The following is a 12,851-nucleotide window of genomic DNA, read 5'->3' on the forward strand; positions in this document are numbered from 1 at the left end:
TCATATTTAATATTTTCAAAAATAGAATTAAATATGTGTATGATTAATACAAATTAGTTTATTTAGGTATAAATGTAAATTATTATAGTGAAAGTGTTGGGGAAAATATATTGCAGGTTTCAAGGCAACTCTTGAAAGTAAAAGGGTACTTTAAAAATAGCTTCTACTGTTTGACAACCCATCTGTAATAGCTGAGAGTTAGGGGATTCCAGATGATTTTGACATTTAGTGAAATTTTCTCAGCAGATTATAACACCGTTGTATATCACTGGCAAATTTTGTTATCCATTACTAATTTCCTTTTTACCTGTTCATACAGGAAGCAATGAAGCTACAACAAGATATGAGGAAAAAGAGGCAAGAAGTATTAGAAAAACAAATAGAATGCCAAAAGGTAAGATAAAAGCTTGTTGGTTGTATGCTAAAATTGATATATAGAATAGATTTTTTAAAGTTACCTATATAAAGTTTTTAAGCTTTATTCATGTTAAGATTTACTTAGCATGATTTTAACCTTTGCTCATTATTTTGTAGATGCTAATATCCAAGCTGGAAAAAAACAAAAATATGAAACCAGAAGAGAGAGCAAATATTATGAAGACTTTGAAAGAGCTTGGAGAAAAGATTTCACAGTTGAAAGATGAATTAAAAACATCTTCTGCAGTCACTGCACCATCTAAAATGAAGACAAAGACAGAGGTATTTTTTTCCATTTTTCCTTCTCTATGGGGTTATTGAGCATCTGCTTTGTGAGTATTTCTGTAGATGCTGTTTTGTATTTTTGAGAAAAGGTGATAAGAGCTTGTTTGAAAAAAGATAAAATTTTTAATTGAACTTCTTGGTGTTCTGTGCTCAAGATGAAACTGCTAGAGTGATGCCGGTGAAAGATGTTTCCTGTTTCAGCAGGTTTTTTCCTAATACTATAATAATGTAATCAAACCACCCCTTTTAATATAAAAAAAAAAAATACTGGGTTTAATATTGGTAATAATGTAGCATAATATTAAAAAGAATAAATAATGATAGGGTGGGCAGTGGTGGCTCAGTGGCAGAGTTCTCACCTGCCATGCCAGAGACCCGGGTTCGATTCCTGGTTCCTGCTCATGCCAAAAAAAAAAAAAGAATAACCAGAGGTTCTTGATCCATTTAAATCTTTAATTTTATTTATTTCCATATGCTTTCTTAGTTTTGGAGGGTACTTGCTTTACACAGTAGTTCTATTATACCACAATTCTGCAGTGAGATTTTAGAATAGTTTGCAGCCCTGTGAGAAGTGGGAATAAATCTGTCAGATAGAATGCAAATTATGTTATGAACCATGTTAATTTACATTTGAAATTGTAGTTCTTTATTAGTACAGGAACATAAAGTGTTTCATTAAAATTGTGTCTTTAAAAGATGCTAAAATGTTTTTTTTAATGAAATGTACTGAAACTTCCCCCAGTTGTATAAAGAACATGTGCACATTTTAAAACTTAAAGAGTACAAAGAAGAAAAAATAACTCACCATCATACCACCTAAAGAATTTGTCTCTTAAATAAAAAGAAGGGCAACAGTAACAAGTTTCAAATCTGAAAGTAGTTATGTAACAGTTATACCTTAAAATCTGTTCCCATGGTCTGATTTTTAGGCCAACTCATGCAGTAAGATTACTTCCTGATAATCATGATACTCTCCATGTTTGTAGTAGTATGTCTGTAAAATTATGTTCCCTAAAACACCCATGTTTATTTCATTATGTCATTCATATTTTCCCAAAAGAGATGTGTTTTCATCTATATGTATAATGTTCTTATAGAACTTGGAAGTTTTCTAAGAAATATTTTCATTCTTAATTTTTCTAAAGGCGCAGAAAGAGCTATTAGATACTGAACTGGACCTCCACAAGAGACTGTCCTCAGGGGAAGACACCACAGAGTTACGGAAAAAACTCAGTCAGTTACAAGTTGAGGTGAGATTTAAGAGGAGTTGCTGGCCTACCATATTTAACATCTCAATCAGTAGTTCTGTCTTCCTCTGTTTTTCAAGATTTGGTCTAACAATGGATATTACATTCTACCCTTTATTGATGTTATTCAGGCAGCACGATTAGGTATTTTACCTGTGGGTCGAGGAAAGACCATGTCCTCTCAAGGTCGAGGAAGAGGTCGAGGCCGCGGAGGAAGAGGAAGGGGCTCACTAAATCACATGGTGGTGGACCACCGCCCCAAAGCACTAACAGTTGGGGGATTCATTGAGGAAGAAAAAGATGATTTACTTCAACATTTCTCAGTAAGTTTTTAAAGTAGCAAACATTAACTTTGAATGAAAACATGTATTCAGCATTTCACATAAATGTCACGTTTTATAGATGAGAAAACATAGTTGTCAAAACATGGGCATTAGCAAATTCTTATTAATGTATTTGAAGGTCAAACAGTTTTTGCTTTGTAATTCCTTAATACTCCACATAAATACATTTGTAGTAACAAATTGTTTCAGGTCTACATTTGCTTTTTGCTTTAGGGTTATTATGTGACTTACTAGATTATTTATAATGCATTAAGTGAAAATGATCTGGGATGGAGGCAAAATCAAAAGAGGAATTTATTAGGATAACATAAGATGTTTAGTTATAGTATGTTTGCAGTGGTGACCACTTGCTTTTAGACAAATATGCAAATAAAGATTTGCTACAAGTAAATATCTTTATTATTTTATGTATATACAGAGTTTATACTTTTTCCAACTATTCATTAATTCATTCAGTGACATTTGTTGAGTGTCATCTGTGCAAGGGCATTATCACACATATGATCTCATTTAAACTTAAATTACTATAAGGTACATGTGAAATCCCATGTATATAGATATAAAAGCCAAAGCTTAAAAATAAATAATTTAACCAAGGTTATACAGTTGATAAATGATAGAACCAGGATAAAAATGCTTATTTGGTAGATGAAATTGAGGTTCCTTGTTCCTCACACAACTTCTTTGGGATAAAACATATTCAGCCCTGTTAAGTGTTGAAGATGGTGAGAGAAATCATAAAGAACACCCCAAGTGTTCCTACCAGTATGATGGTCATTATTCTGTTTCACCCTGACAGATGGAGAGTGATGGGCAGTTATAAAGAGTGTCCAGCTTTGAGAGCCATCTGATACGCAGCCTAGTTACTGCTGACCCTGTTCTTTCACTGGTCTGATCCATATTTTTCATTTTTTTTTTTTTTTTTTTTAAAGGAAAGACAGAGAGAAGGAAGGAAGGATAGAAGGAAGGAAAGGAGGAAGAAAGGGAAACATCTTTTAAACATTTTCTTGTTTTATTGTATTTTGTTTCTCCGTTTTTTTGTTACATGGGCTGGGGCCGGGAATCGAACCGAGGTCCTCCGGCATAGCAGGCAAGCACTTTGCCCGCTGAGCCACCGCGGCCCGCCCCATATTTTTCATTTTTTGTGAAGTGAAAGAATACCAGCTCTACTATCCTTCCAGGGTTACTTTCAGAGTACAGAAGTTAATATGTGGAGGAGCACTGCACAAGTACAGGGTGTTCTGAAAAGGCTACATGAACGTTGATTTTTTTTTCTCTTAGTGTTGTTGAGTATAAAAAATTAAAACCTCTTTGCCACATAAATTGGGTGTTTAGGCCCAAAGGGAGCTCTGGTAAAGTGGGATTGGATTGATTATATAAAGCATAATTTTTATAAATATGACTCAGTGTAGAAAGTTCCAGTACCTACAGAAAGTAAGTAATCCTACTAAGTTGGAAGCTGATGCTGGATACCAAGGATCACTGGAGACTATATGTAGATGTTCATCTGCATCATCATGTTCAGATGGATCTCTTTCCTTCTTAAAAGTAAACCCATATAAGAGTGTCTAATAATAACTGATTTTGCGTACATGCATTTAGTAAATCTGAAATGTGCCATTCAGTTAGTAGATATGGGAGTATCCAAGGATTTGGAGAATGAGCAGAAAAGCCAAAACAGATGAGGATGAACAAAAAACACTACCTTAGATGTTTTTTTTAACTTTTTTTTTTTTTTTTGGCTACCTGTTTCCCAAGTAATATTAAAGGAATTTGCCTGGGGTGTAGCCAGTCACTTAAGAGTCCTAGACTAAAAGAAGACAAATTAAAAGACAGAAAAGAGCATTTCCTTCCTTTTTTTTCAACTTTTTTTATTGTGAAATATAACATATATACAAAAAAGCAGTAACTTTCCAAGTACATTTTAACAAGTATTTATACGACAGATTTTAAAGTTTGATATGTGTTACAGTTCCACGTGCCTTAAATTTTGATGGTTTTGTTGTTGTTGTTGTTAGGATATAGTCAGGCAGTATAAGTCAGTGTAAGTGTAAATGCTAAGGGCATACTTACTTTGGTAATAGATATTTGGGAAATATAGTATGCTTTCTTTGAACAAAATACAAGCCTACACATACCTGACATTATTGTCAATAGATTTAGCAAATTTAAAGGGGAATTCTTCAAGGTATTTTTTATCCCACAAAGACCAAGATAAAATTAGTATTTTCAGTGATCTTTTTACTTTCCTTAATGATTGTGCAGGGATCATGGATGAGCCATATCTGTATGAAAAGATGATGACTAGATTAGAGTGAAGCTATTCTGAAATATGAGAATCTAATTTTGGGGTCCTTAAAGGTTTGTTTCCGTAAATCAGTTACTAAGAATTTATCATCCCTATGATTATTATGATTATATGTGAACAAAGGTTATAATCTTTGTAATAGTGAAAAATGGACCAACTTAAAACTCTACCTTTGCTGCCATTAAGGATATGTCTTTAAAGAACATTTAGTGATAGGAGAGAATTCTCAATATTGACTATCAAGTTAAAGAAAGGTGGAATAGGAAATTGTGCATAAGCTTGGAATGAAAGTGAATTCAGTTCTTTCTGGCAGAATTCAAGTTAATTTTTAATTAAAGTGTATGTGAACTTATACATTTACTATCTAATGCAGATTATATGTAACAACTTAAAACATAATTATTAATATAATAGCATTTATCAGGGATCAGCAACCTTCTTCAAAGGGCTAAATGGAAAATATTTTGGGCTTTGTGATTTTAGACTTTGCTAGTCTCTGCCACATTTGCTTTTGCTGCATCTTCTGCTTCTTTTTCTTCTTTTCTAATAACTCTTTAAAAAGGTTAAAACCACTCTTAGGGGTGGGCTACAGTGCCTTAGCAGGCAGAGTTCTCTCCTGCCATGCTGGAGACCCAGCTTGAATTACTGGTGCCTGCCCATGCAAAAAAACAAAACAAAACAAAAACAGAAAAACTATTCTTAGCTCAAAGGCCAGCAGAAATAGGGTGCAGAGCCACATTTGGCCTGTAGGCCATAATTTGCCAACCACTGGTTATGTATATATTACATTCTATATTATTTTTATACATTATAGCATTTATATATTATATGTGAGTTTATGTATTGTTTAAAATATATATAAAATGATATGGTTGTATATTATATAATACATAGATTTTTGCATATTTTCAATAAAAAAATCAGTGAGTCCACAAAGAACTTTTTTTTGAAAGAATCCTCATTTATAGCTGTTTCATTTCATAGAGATCTGAGGATATTAAAGGCTTTCATGAAGAATTCCCTTTAAATATTTTAACATTAAAGTCTAGTCCAGAGCTGAAAAATTTAAGGCATAGACCTTTGCTTGGCCCCTGGGTAAGGAGAGGTTTGGCTAGTTTCAACAGTGAAAGTTATTTGCCCTAAATGTTTGGAGTATTTGGGATATTGTACTTTGGCCTTTTTTGTTTTTTTAGAATCTATCAATTAACTACCAGTTTTTTTTGGGGGGTGGGGTACATTGTCCGGGAATCAAACCAGGGTCTCGAAGGCAAGTGTTCTACCACTGAACCACATGTGTACCCAATTAACTACCAGTTTTTAAATTGTGAAATATATAATATATACAAAAAAGTAATGAATTTTGAAATACATTGCAACAAGTTTGTTATAGAACAGATTTCAGAGTTTGGTGTGGGTTACAGTTCCATAATTTTAGGTTTTTCTGTTTAGCTGCTCCAAGACACTGGAGAATAAAAGAAATATCGATATAATGAGTCAGCAGTCATACTCATTTGTTAAATCCTTTTGTCTCCATTGTAACTCCTCCTTCTCCTTTGATCTTCTCCCAATCTTTAGGGGTATTTGGACTGTTCTAACTTTTTCATGCTGGAAAGAGCTGTCAGTAATAAGGGATAGGAGGATGGAACTCGTTGATGTTCTGGAGAGGCTGGCCTCTCTGGGTTTTAGGACTTATCTAGCCTAGGAACCCATCTAGAACTTGTAGGTTTCTGGAAAGTAATCATAATGCATGAAACTTTTGTAGAATCTCAGATAGGGCCCTGTGTTCTTTAGGTTTGGTAGGAATGGTTTTGTTTGGGGTTTGGCAAACCATGAACTACCAAGATTTTTAAATTGTGTTAATGTGGTTTAGCTATTATATGCAGTGATACATGGTAGAACTTGGATTTTTTTTTTCTTCCTGATTATGAGGGTAACATATGCTTCTCTCAGGGTGCGGTTGGCTGTCAGTAACAGATATATGAGTTGAAAAATTGGACATTTATTTTCTCTCTTTTCAAGAACTCTGGAGGTGAGAATGTTTTAGGACCGATTATTCAGTTAACTCAGCCACATAGGTTCTCTCTGTGTTTTTCTTTTGTTGTGCTAGTATGCTGGCTTTTGTTCTTAAGCTTTTTCTCATGGCATCAGTATGGCTGCAGCAACAGCACACAACACAGCCTCTAATAAAAATGTCCAAAGGCAGAAAAGGAAGTGTGCCTTTCTTATGCCACTTTTTGTTTTAAAATAATTTATTTCATAGTCTGTTTTAATTTTCATATCTGAGCGCATAGCTTATTTAACCAAGAGGTGCTGGACAGAGAAGAAACATTGAGGATAAGAAACTGGCTTAATTCCATTAGGATTTGCTCCTACCTTGTAAACTCTTGTTAGGATAGATTTTAATACTTCTTTTGTGCTTCAAAAAAAATATTAACTTCTGAATTTCCAATATTGTAAATAAAAGTTTTTGCAATTAAGTGTGCATTCAGTTTACACACAAGGCAACCAAACATTCTGTCATCAGCATTAGCGTAATGTATATTTCTTGTCAGTGTACTAGCAGTAAACTAAACTTCAAACCAGGAAAACATTGTAACGTTAAAAAGGCAAGCTATAAGATACTCAAAAACTTACAAAGGATGAATTATACGTGGTTATGGTGAAGCATCATTTGACAAGGGCTGATGTGGTGCATGTGGTTCCTTTTTTAATAAGAAGGCCACCAACAAACAGGGCACCAGTATCGGGCCCCCAGCATACCCCACATCCCAATGATTTGAGGTCATGAGGCACCCCATTAGCAAACATCCATTTTCAAAATTCTCTAGGCAAACAACGCATTCAGAATAGTGTGACATATCAGCATGCCAAGTTAACCAGTGGGTTCCATATCTTCATTAGTGTTATATAATCCATACTGCTCTCCTTCCTTTCAGATGGGCTGATCTGACAATATCTTTTGGCACTTGAACAAGCCTCAGCATCACAGTAACTTGTTTTTCCTTGAGAATTGTAAATTATGCTTCACTTATCTTGAAATACTTCCTTCTCAATTTATGCCTCTTTAAAAGAGTGAGGAAAGTCTCTTCCAGAAAATGTCCCTTTCCCATGCCACACATGCAAACATCCTCCTACCCAGAAGACATACTCTTGGGTATTAACCAGAATTGTCACCTGTTTCACACTAATCCCTGGTGAAGAAAAAGTTTAAGCTAATCATGGTTCTCCCTTTTTAGCTGAGGTTCAAATATGGTGATTAGCCAGTGATGAAAGTCAAGATCTTTTAGAAAGAAAAGAGAAAATAGTTTCTTGAGGTTAGACAACTGGCAGTGTCTCTCATGATGTTCTTTGCATAAGCTTTTCACTTAGTATGTGGTAGAAGTTGTTCTACACTAGTACTTATGCTATTGTTTAATTCTCTTTTTAAGGCTGCATGGTATTTCATTATATGAATATTCTATACTTGACTTAAACAGTTCTGTATTGATGGACAATTAGGCTGTTTTCAATTTCATGATTTCAAGGCATGTATAGGTTTGTGTATATGTGTGTGTGGATGAGAGAGAGAGAGCTTGTGTGTGTGTCTATAGAAAAATTGGATATTGTAACAGTTAAGTGGCATTTTGAGAGACCAATCCTAAACTTACTGTTTTTTTTCCCTGTTTTCTTTATATATTTTTACAAAAAAAATGTTTTATTTTTGCCAATATATGTAAAAAGTCTCTTATACTTTAAAAAAAATTGCCAAAATGGGGTCATGTAAATACAGGGCTGCATTCCAAGCCTTGCTTTTTTAATAATAAGATATTATTCAGAAATATCTTATGTGTTCATTCCCGTAAAATTGTAAAGGTAATACTTATAAAGTTTACCAAAGTGAGTATGTACAGTTCAGTGATTTAGCAGAAGGCAAATACCCATATACACATCCCTCAGGTCCACAAATAGAACATTGCCAGTAGTCCAGAAGTCTTCCTCATATCCCCCTCTCAGTCACTCTCTTTTCTCTTCAGAGACATAACAATTATGCTCACTTTAGGATAATTACCTCCTTGCTTTCTTTATAGTTTTATCATCTAAAAATGCATTGCTAAATATTACAGATTTTTTCTGCCTTCTTAAAAAATTTTATGTAAATGGAGCCACTCTGTTCTTTTATATCCAGTTTCTTTTGCTCATTATGCTTGTGAAATTCATTCGTGTTATTTAGTAACATTTAGTTTTGCCATTTTTATTGCTGTGTAGTTTTCAATTGTAAAAATATACCACAGTTTATTTTTCCATCTCTCATTGATGTGTATTTGGGTTATTTCCACTTTATGACTTTTACAAACATTGTTTCTGTTACATTTATATACATGTCCCTTAGTATACACGTGCAAACATTTCTATTGCATATATAACTAGGGTTAGAATTACTGGAGAAAATGGAGATTGTTTGTAAATCCACTTTAACAGATTTTTATTTTCCTAAATCATTATACTTTTTAGATAGCACAAAATTTGAAGGAATAATTAGTAATGTGAATGTAAACTTACAGTCTACTAAAATATGTTTTAGGCAACAAACCAAGGTTCAAAATTCAAAGACCGTCGACTACAAATATCATGGCACAAGCCCAAGGTACCATCTATATCCACTGAGACTGAGGAAGAGGAAGTCAAGGAGGAGGTAAATTTACAAATTGAAAATAAGAGTTGAATTAGATCGTTTACCAGTTATATATATTTTTCTTGACATTAAAGAAAATAGCTTAAATAAAAAAATTTTTGGATTCTTCCTCCATATGTACAGTTAGCTCAGAAGTTTATTAAAGAATTAGAACAGGTGCAGAAAAAGTAAAAACTCTTGGGGTTATTCACTTCTGGTGTAGGAGAGACTGTTCTTTTGCATTTATATACATTTTGGCTTTATTTGGGGTCTGGAAATTTTTATTCTGTTAAATGAGGTCATGGATTACATGAACAAATTAAATTTTAGCTGGTTTAGCATTTTATCTCTTTAAGTATCATAGGTAATAGATTTGAGTTTCTTATTTTTCTTCACTGTACAAAAGTTAGAGGGTACAGATATTGGAAATAAGGGGAAAAAAAGGACCTAAAAAATAAATATACTGAATAAACAACCTTTTAAAATATGAAATTAATTTTGCTTTTTACTCCTGTATTGTATAATTAATTTATTAAAGTGGATCTATAACCTGCATTGCAAATTATTCCTGATTCTTAATAACCTTGATTTTAAAATATGTCTAGCGTTTAAGTTGATCAAGAGTCTTCTGACTGTATTGGGCAGTTTGACAGAGCAAAAGCAGTACGTTTCCTATCTTAACAAAAAGAAAGGAAAGTCTGGGTATTTTGATAATTTCTGTAGACACTTCTACTTTGTGTAAGATTTTAGATTTTTATCTAAAATTTGGAATGTTAACGTCATGGGAAAGTTAAATTAGTATAATCACCCCCCCCAAATGGACGTAAAAGGAAAGGTTTAGATGTTTGAGAATGGTCATTTAATTTCCTCATTTTTTATGCTAGTGGAATATAATTCATTTAAATTAGTTTTATCAGAAATATGTTCCATAGCTTTTTTTTGTTTCCCAGCCAAAATGCAATATATCCCCCTTTCTTTTTTATTTTTTAATTGTGAAATATAACATTATACAAAACAGTAAATTTCAAAGAACATTGTAACAAGCAGATTTCAGAGTTTGGTATGGGTTGCAATTCCACAATTTTGGATTTTCCCTTCTGGCTGCTTCAAGACACTGGAGACTAAAAGAAATATCAATATAGTGATTCAGCAGTCGTATTCATTTGGTAAATCCTGTCTTCTCTGTTAAAGCTCCACCTTTTCCTTTGATTGCTCTCCCAATCTTTAGGGGTATTTGGGCTATGCCCAATTCTAACTTTTTCATATTGGAATAGACTGTTGATAATACGGGATCAGGCAATGGAACTAGTTGATGTTCTTGGAGAGAATTTCCCCTCTGGGTTTCAGAACTTATCTGGCCTAGGAACACATCCAGAGGTTGTAGGTTTCTGGAGGGTAGTCACAGTGCATGACTTTGATGACTTTGTAGACTCTCAGATAGAGCCCTCGGTGTTCTTTATGATCGGCAGAAATGGTTTGATTGAGGTTTAATTGGGGTTTGGCAAACCATAATAAATAGGAATATGTAGCTGAAGCTTGCATAAGAGTAGCCTCTTGACCACTGATAACCTTATATGTTACAATTCTTTCCTCATTTTTGGTCACAGTGGCTTTGTCAGTCCCACAGTGCCAGTGTCAGGCTCATCCCTGGGAGTCTCATCCCGAAGAGGATAATGATTTTACTTGCAGAGTTTCCCCCTTTCTTTAACTGTCTTTTCCTGATAATATTGGAGTGGAAACCTACCAAGACTAGCCAAATTAGCAAGGGAAAATAATTTATATGGATTTTTTAAAAGTTTTTTTCCCCCATAACATATTCTTAAGTGTATCACTTCTATATTAATCTGTTTGTCCTTTGGCCTAAAATGTATTTTATTTAATGTTCTTGTACCATTAAGTAGATTTTCTGTCTCTTTCTTCAGGAAACCGAAACTTCAGATTTGTTTTTGCATGATGATGATGACGAAGATGAAGATGAATATGAATCTCGTTCATGGCGAAGATGAAATCTGATGAGAGCTGTATAATTTTTAGGAATATTGTTTAGAAAAACAACTTTTTAACATTATTTAAAGAAGTCAATGAGCCAAAAAAAATTTTTTTTTATTTTTCTTTTCAACGCAGTAGGTTTAAGGACAGCAAGTTTGCTATTTAAACACATCTCATAAATGTACATGATATTAAAACACCAAAGGCCTAGTGACTTTTACACAGTTGTGAAGATCCACAGGAATGACATGGATAATCTCTAGCGCCTTATTTCCTACACCACCTGTTTTTGTTCCTGTTGGTGTTGGATTATGATGTAAATGACAGGGTGTTCAGAAATTTTATTTTGGATTATAATCTGCTGATAAAATTTCATTAAATGTCAAAATCGCCTGGAATCTCTTAACTCTCAGCTATTGCAGATGGGTCGTCAGACAGTAGGAGTTATTTTTAAAGTACCCTTTTACTTTCAAGAGTTGCCTTGAAAGAAGAGTACAATTTATTTTAATTTTTTTTACTGTGGAGAAGTCCAATTTGTATTCACTAAAAAAATTTTTTCAAGGTTTTTATGTGCAGTAATGCTATTTCAGTGTAAGTCACAACAAATTCGTTATGTTCTCAAATGTTGTAAGGCAATAGAAGCTAGCTCTGTGGTGTTTCCATTCTCTCATCAAATTAATTCCTGGACTTCTGCTACTGAATCATTAGTTTTGATACTTAGTGAGTATTGGTTCAGTTGGTCATCTTTTTTTTTTTTTGACATTCTCAAAATGTAAAAATTTCACTTAAATTGCCCACTTCTTATACCTCTTTTTCATTCTCCTTCCTTAACTAATAGACATGACTTACCCAATTTTGAGATAAGTGATTCATTTGAGCCACCAAAAGTCAGTCCTTAATAGTAGGTTTAGACCAGCACCTTGATAAATAAAGCCATGTTTTGGTGAGAATAATGGAAGGATTCTGGAGGGAGGAAATCACCGGCTTTTTTTTTCTCTTTTCAGGCTTCATTTTAGTTATAGTTTTACAAAAGGGTTAAAAAATGTCTGAAATTCTTTTCCTAAATTTAAACCATGATGAGGTGGCTTGGGTGGGATGGGGTTAGGGTATGGGTATGCTAGTAGTAAATGGGAATCAAATCAGACAACCATATATTTTCATAATTTTGTAGCCTCTTGCTATCCATGAACATATGCATCCCTCCGTAGACAATTTCCTTCACTGTGTGCATTTTTACTGTACACTGTATAGAGTAGAGTATCTGTTAAGTAAAATATATATGTAAATTTATGTCCTTGTGTTCTAAATGTTAGTCGGAAAAGCAAAGGAGCAACACTACACTGTACTGACCCCTGGGGAAATAAAATGATTAATGTACATAGGATGTCACTTTTTTCAAGGATATACACATCTGTGTTTTTGTATATGTCTGGTGTGAAAATTTAAAACTTCCTGTTGGTTTCAGAAAGTTCTTGGTGATCACTATATCAAGGATTTTGTTTCCTTAGGTAAAGACTTTCTCAAAATAGAAGATATTCACTAAGAAATTTAAAACCATCAGGACTTTAGATTTACTTAGCCACAAGAAGTTAGATCCCACATGTTGATAA

General features: G+C 33.6%; 1 protein-coding gene across 6 annotated transcripts in view; it reads left to right on the forward strand.

The window, feature by feature from the left end:
* RBM27 (RNA binding motif protein 27) overlaps nucleotides 1-12,618 on the forward strand; it is an 82,421-nt gene extending 69,803 nt beyond the window's left edge. For all 6 annotated transcript variants that reach the window (XM_077137317.1, XM_077137321.1, XM_077137318.1 and 3 more), the window contains 6 exons: nucleotides 320-394; nucleotides 535-699; nucleotides 1,848-1,952; nucleotides 2,081-2,272; nucleotides 9,163-9,273; nucleotides 11,175-12,618. In XM_077137317.1, the coding sequence (XP_076993432.1) occupies nucleotides 320-394; nucleotides 535-699; nucleotides 1,848-1,952; nucleotides 2,081-2,272; nucleotides 9,163-9,273; nucleotides 11,175-11,258 (732 nt within the window). In that variant the 3' untranslated portion in view covers nucleotides 11,259-12,618. The remainder of the gene's footprint in view (nucleotides 1-319; nucleotides 395-534; nucleotides 700-1,847; nucleotides 1,953-2,080; nucleotides 2,273-9,162; nucleotides 9,274-11,174) is intronic.
* The last annotated feature ends 233 nt before the right edge of the window (nucleotides 12,619-12,851 follow it).

This window comes from Tamandua tetradactyla, chromosome 20, assembly GCF_023851605.1.
Source record: "Tamandua tetradactyla isolate mTamTet1 chromosome 20, mTamTet1.pri, whole genome shotgun sequence".
In the NCBI taxonomy this organism is placed as follows: domain Eukaryota; kingdom Metazoa; phylum Chordata; class Mammalia; order Pilosa; family Myrmecophagidae; genus Tamandua; species Tamandua tetradactyla.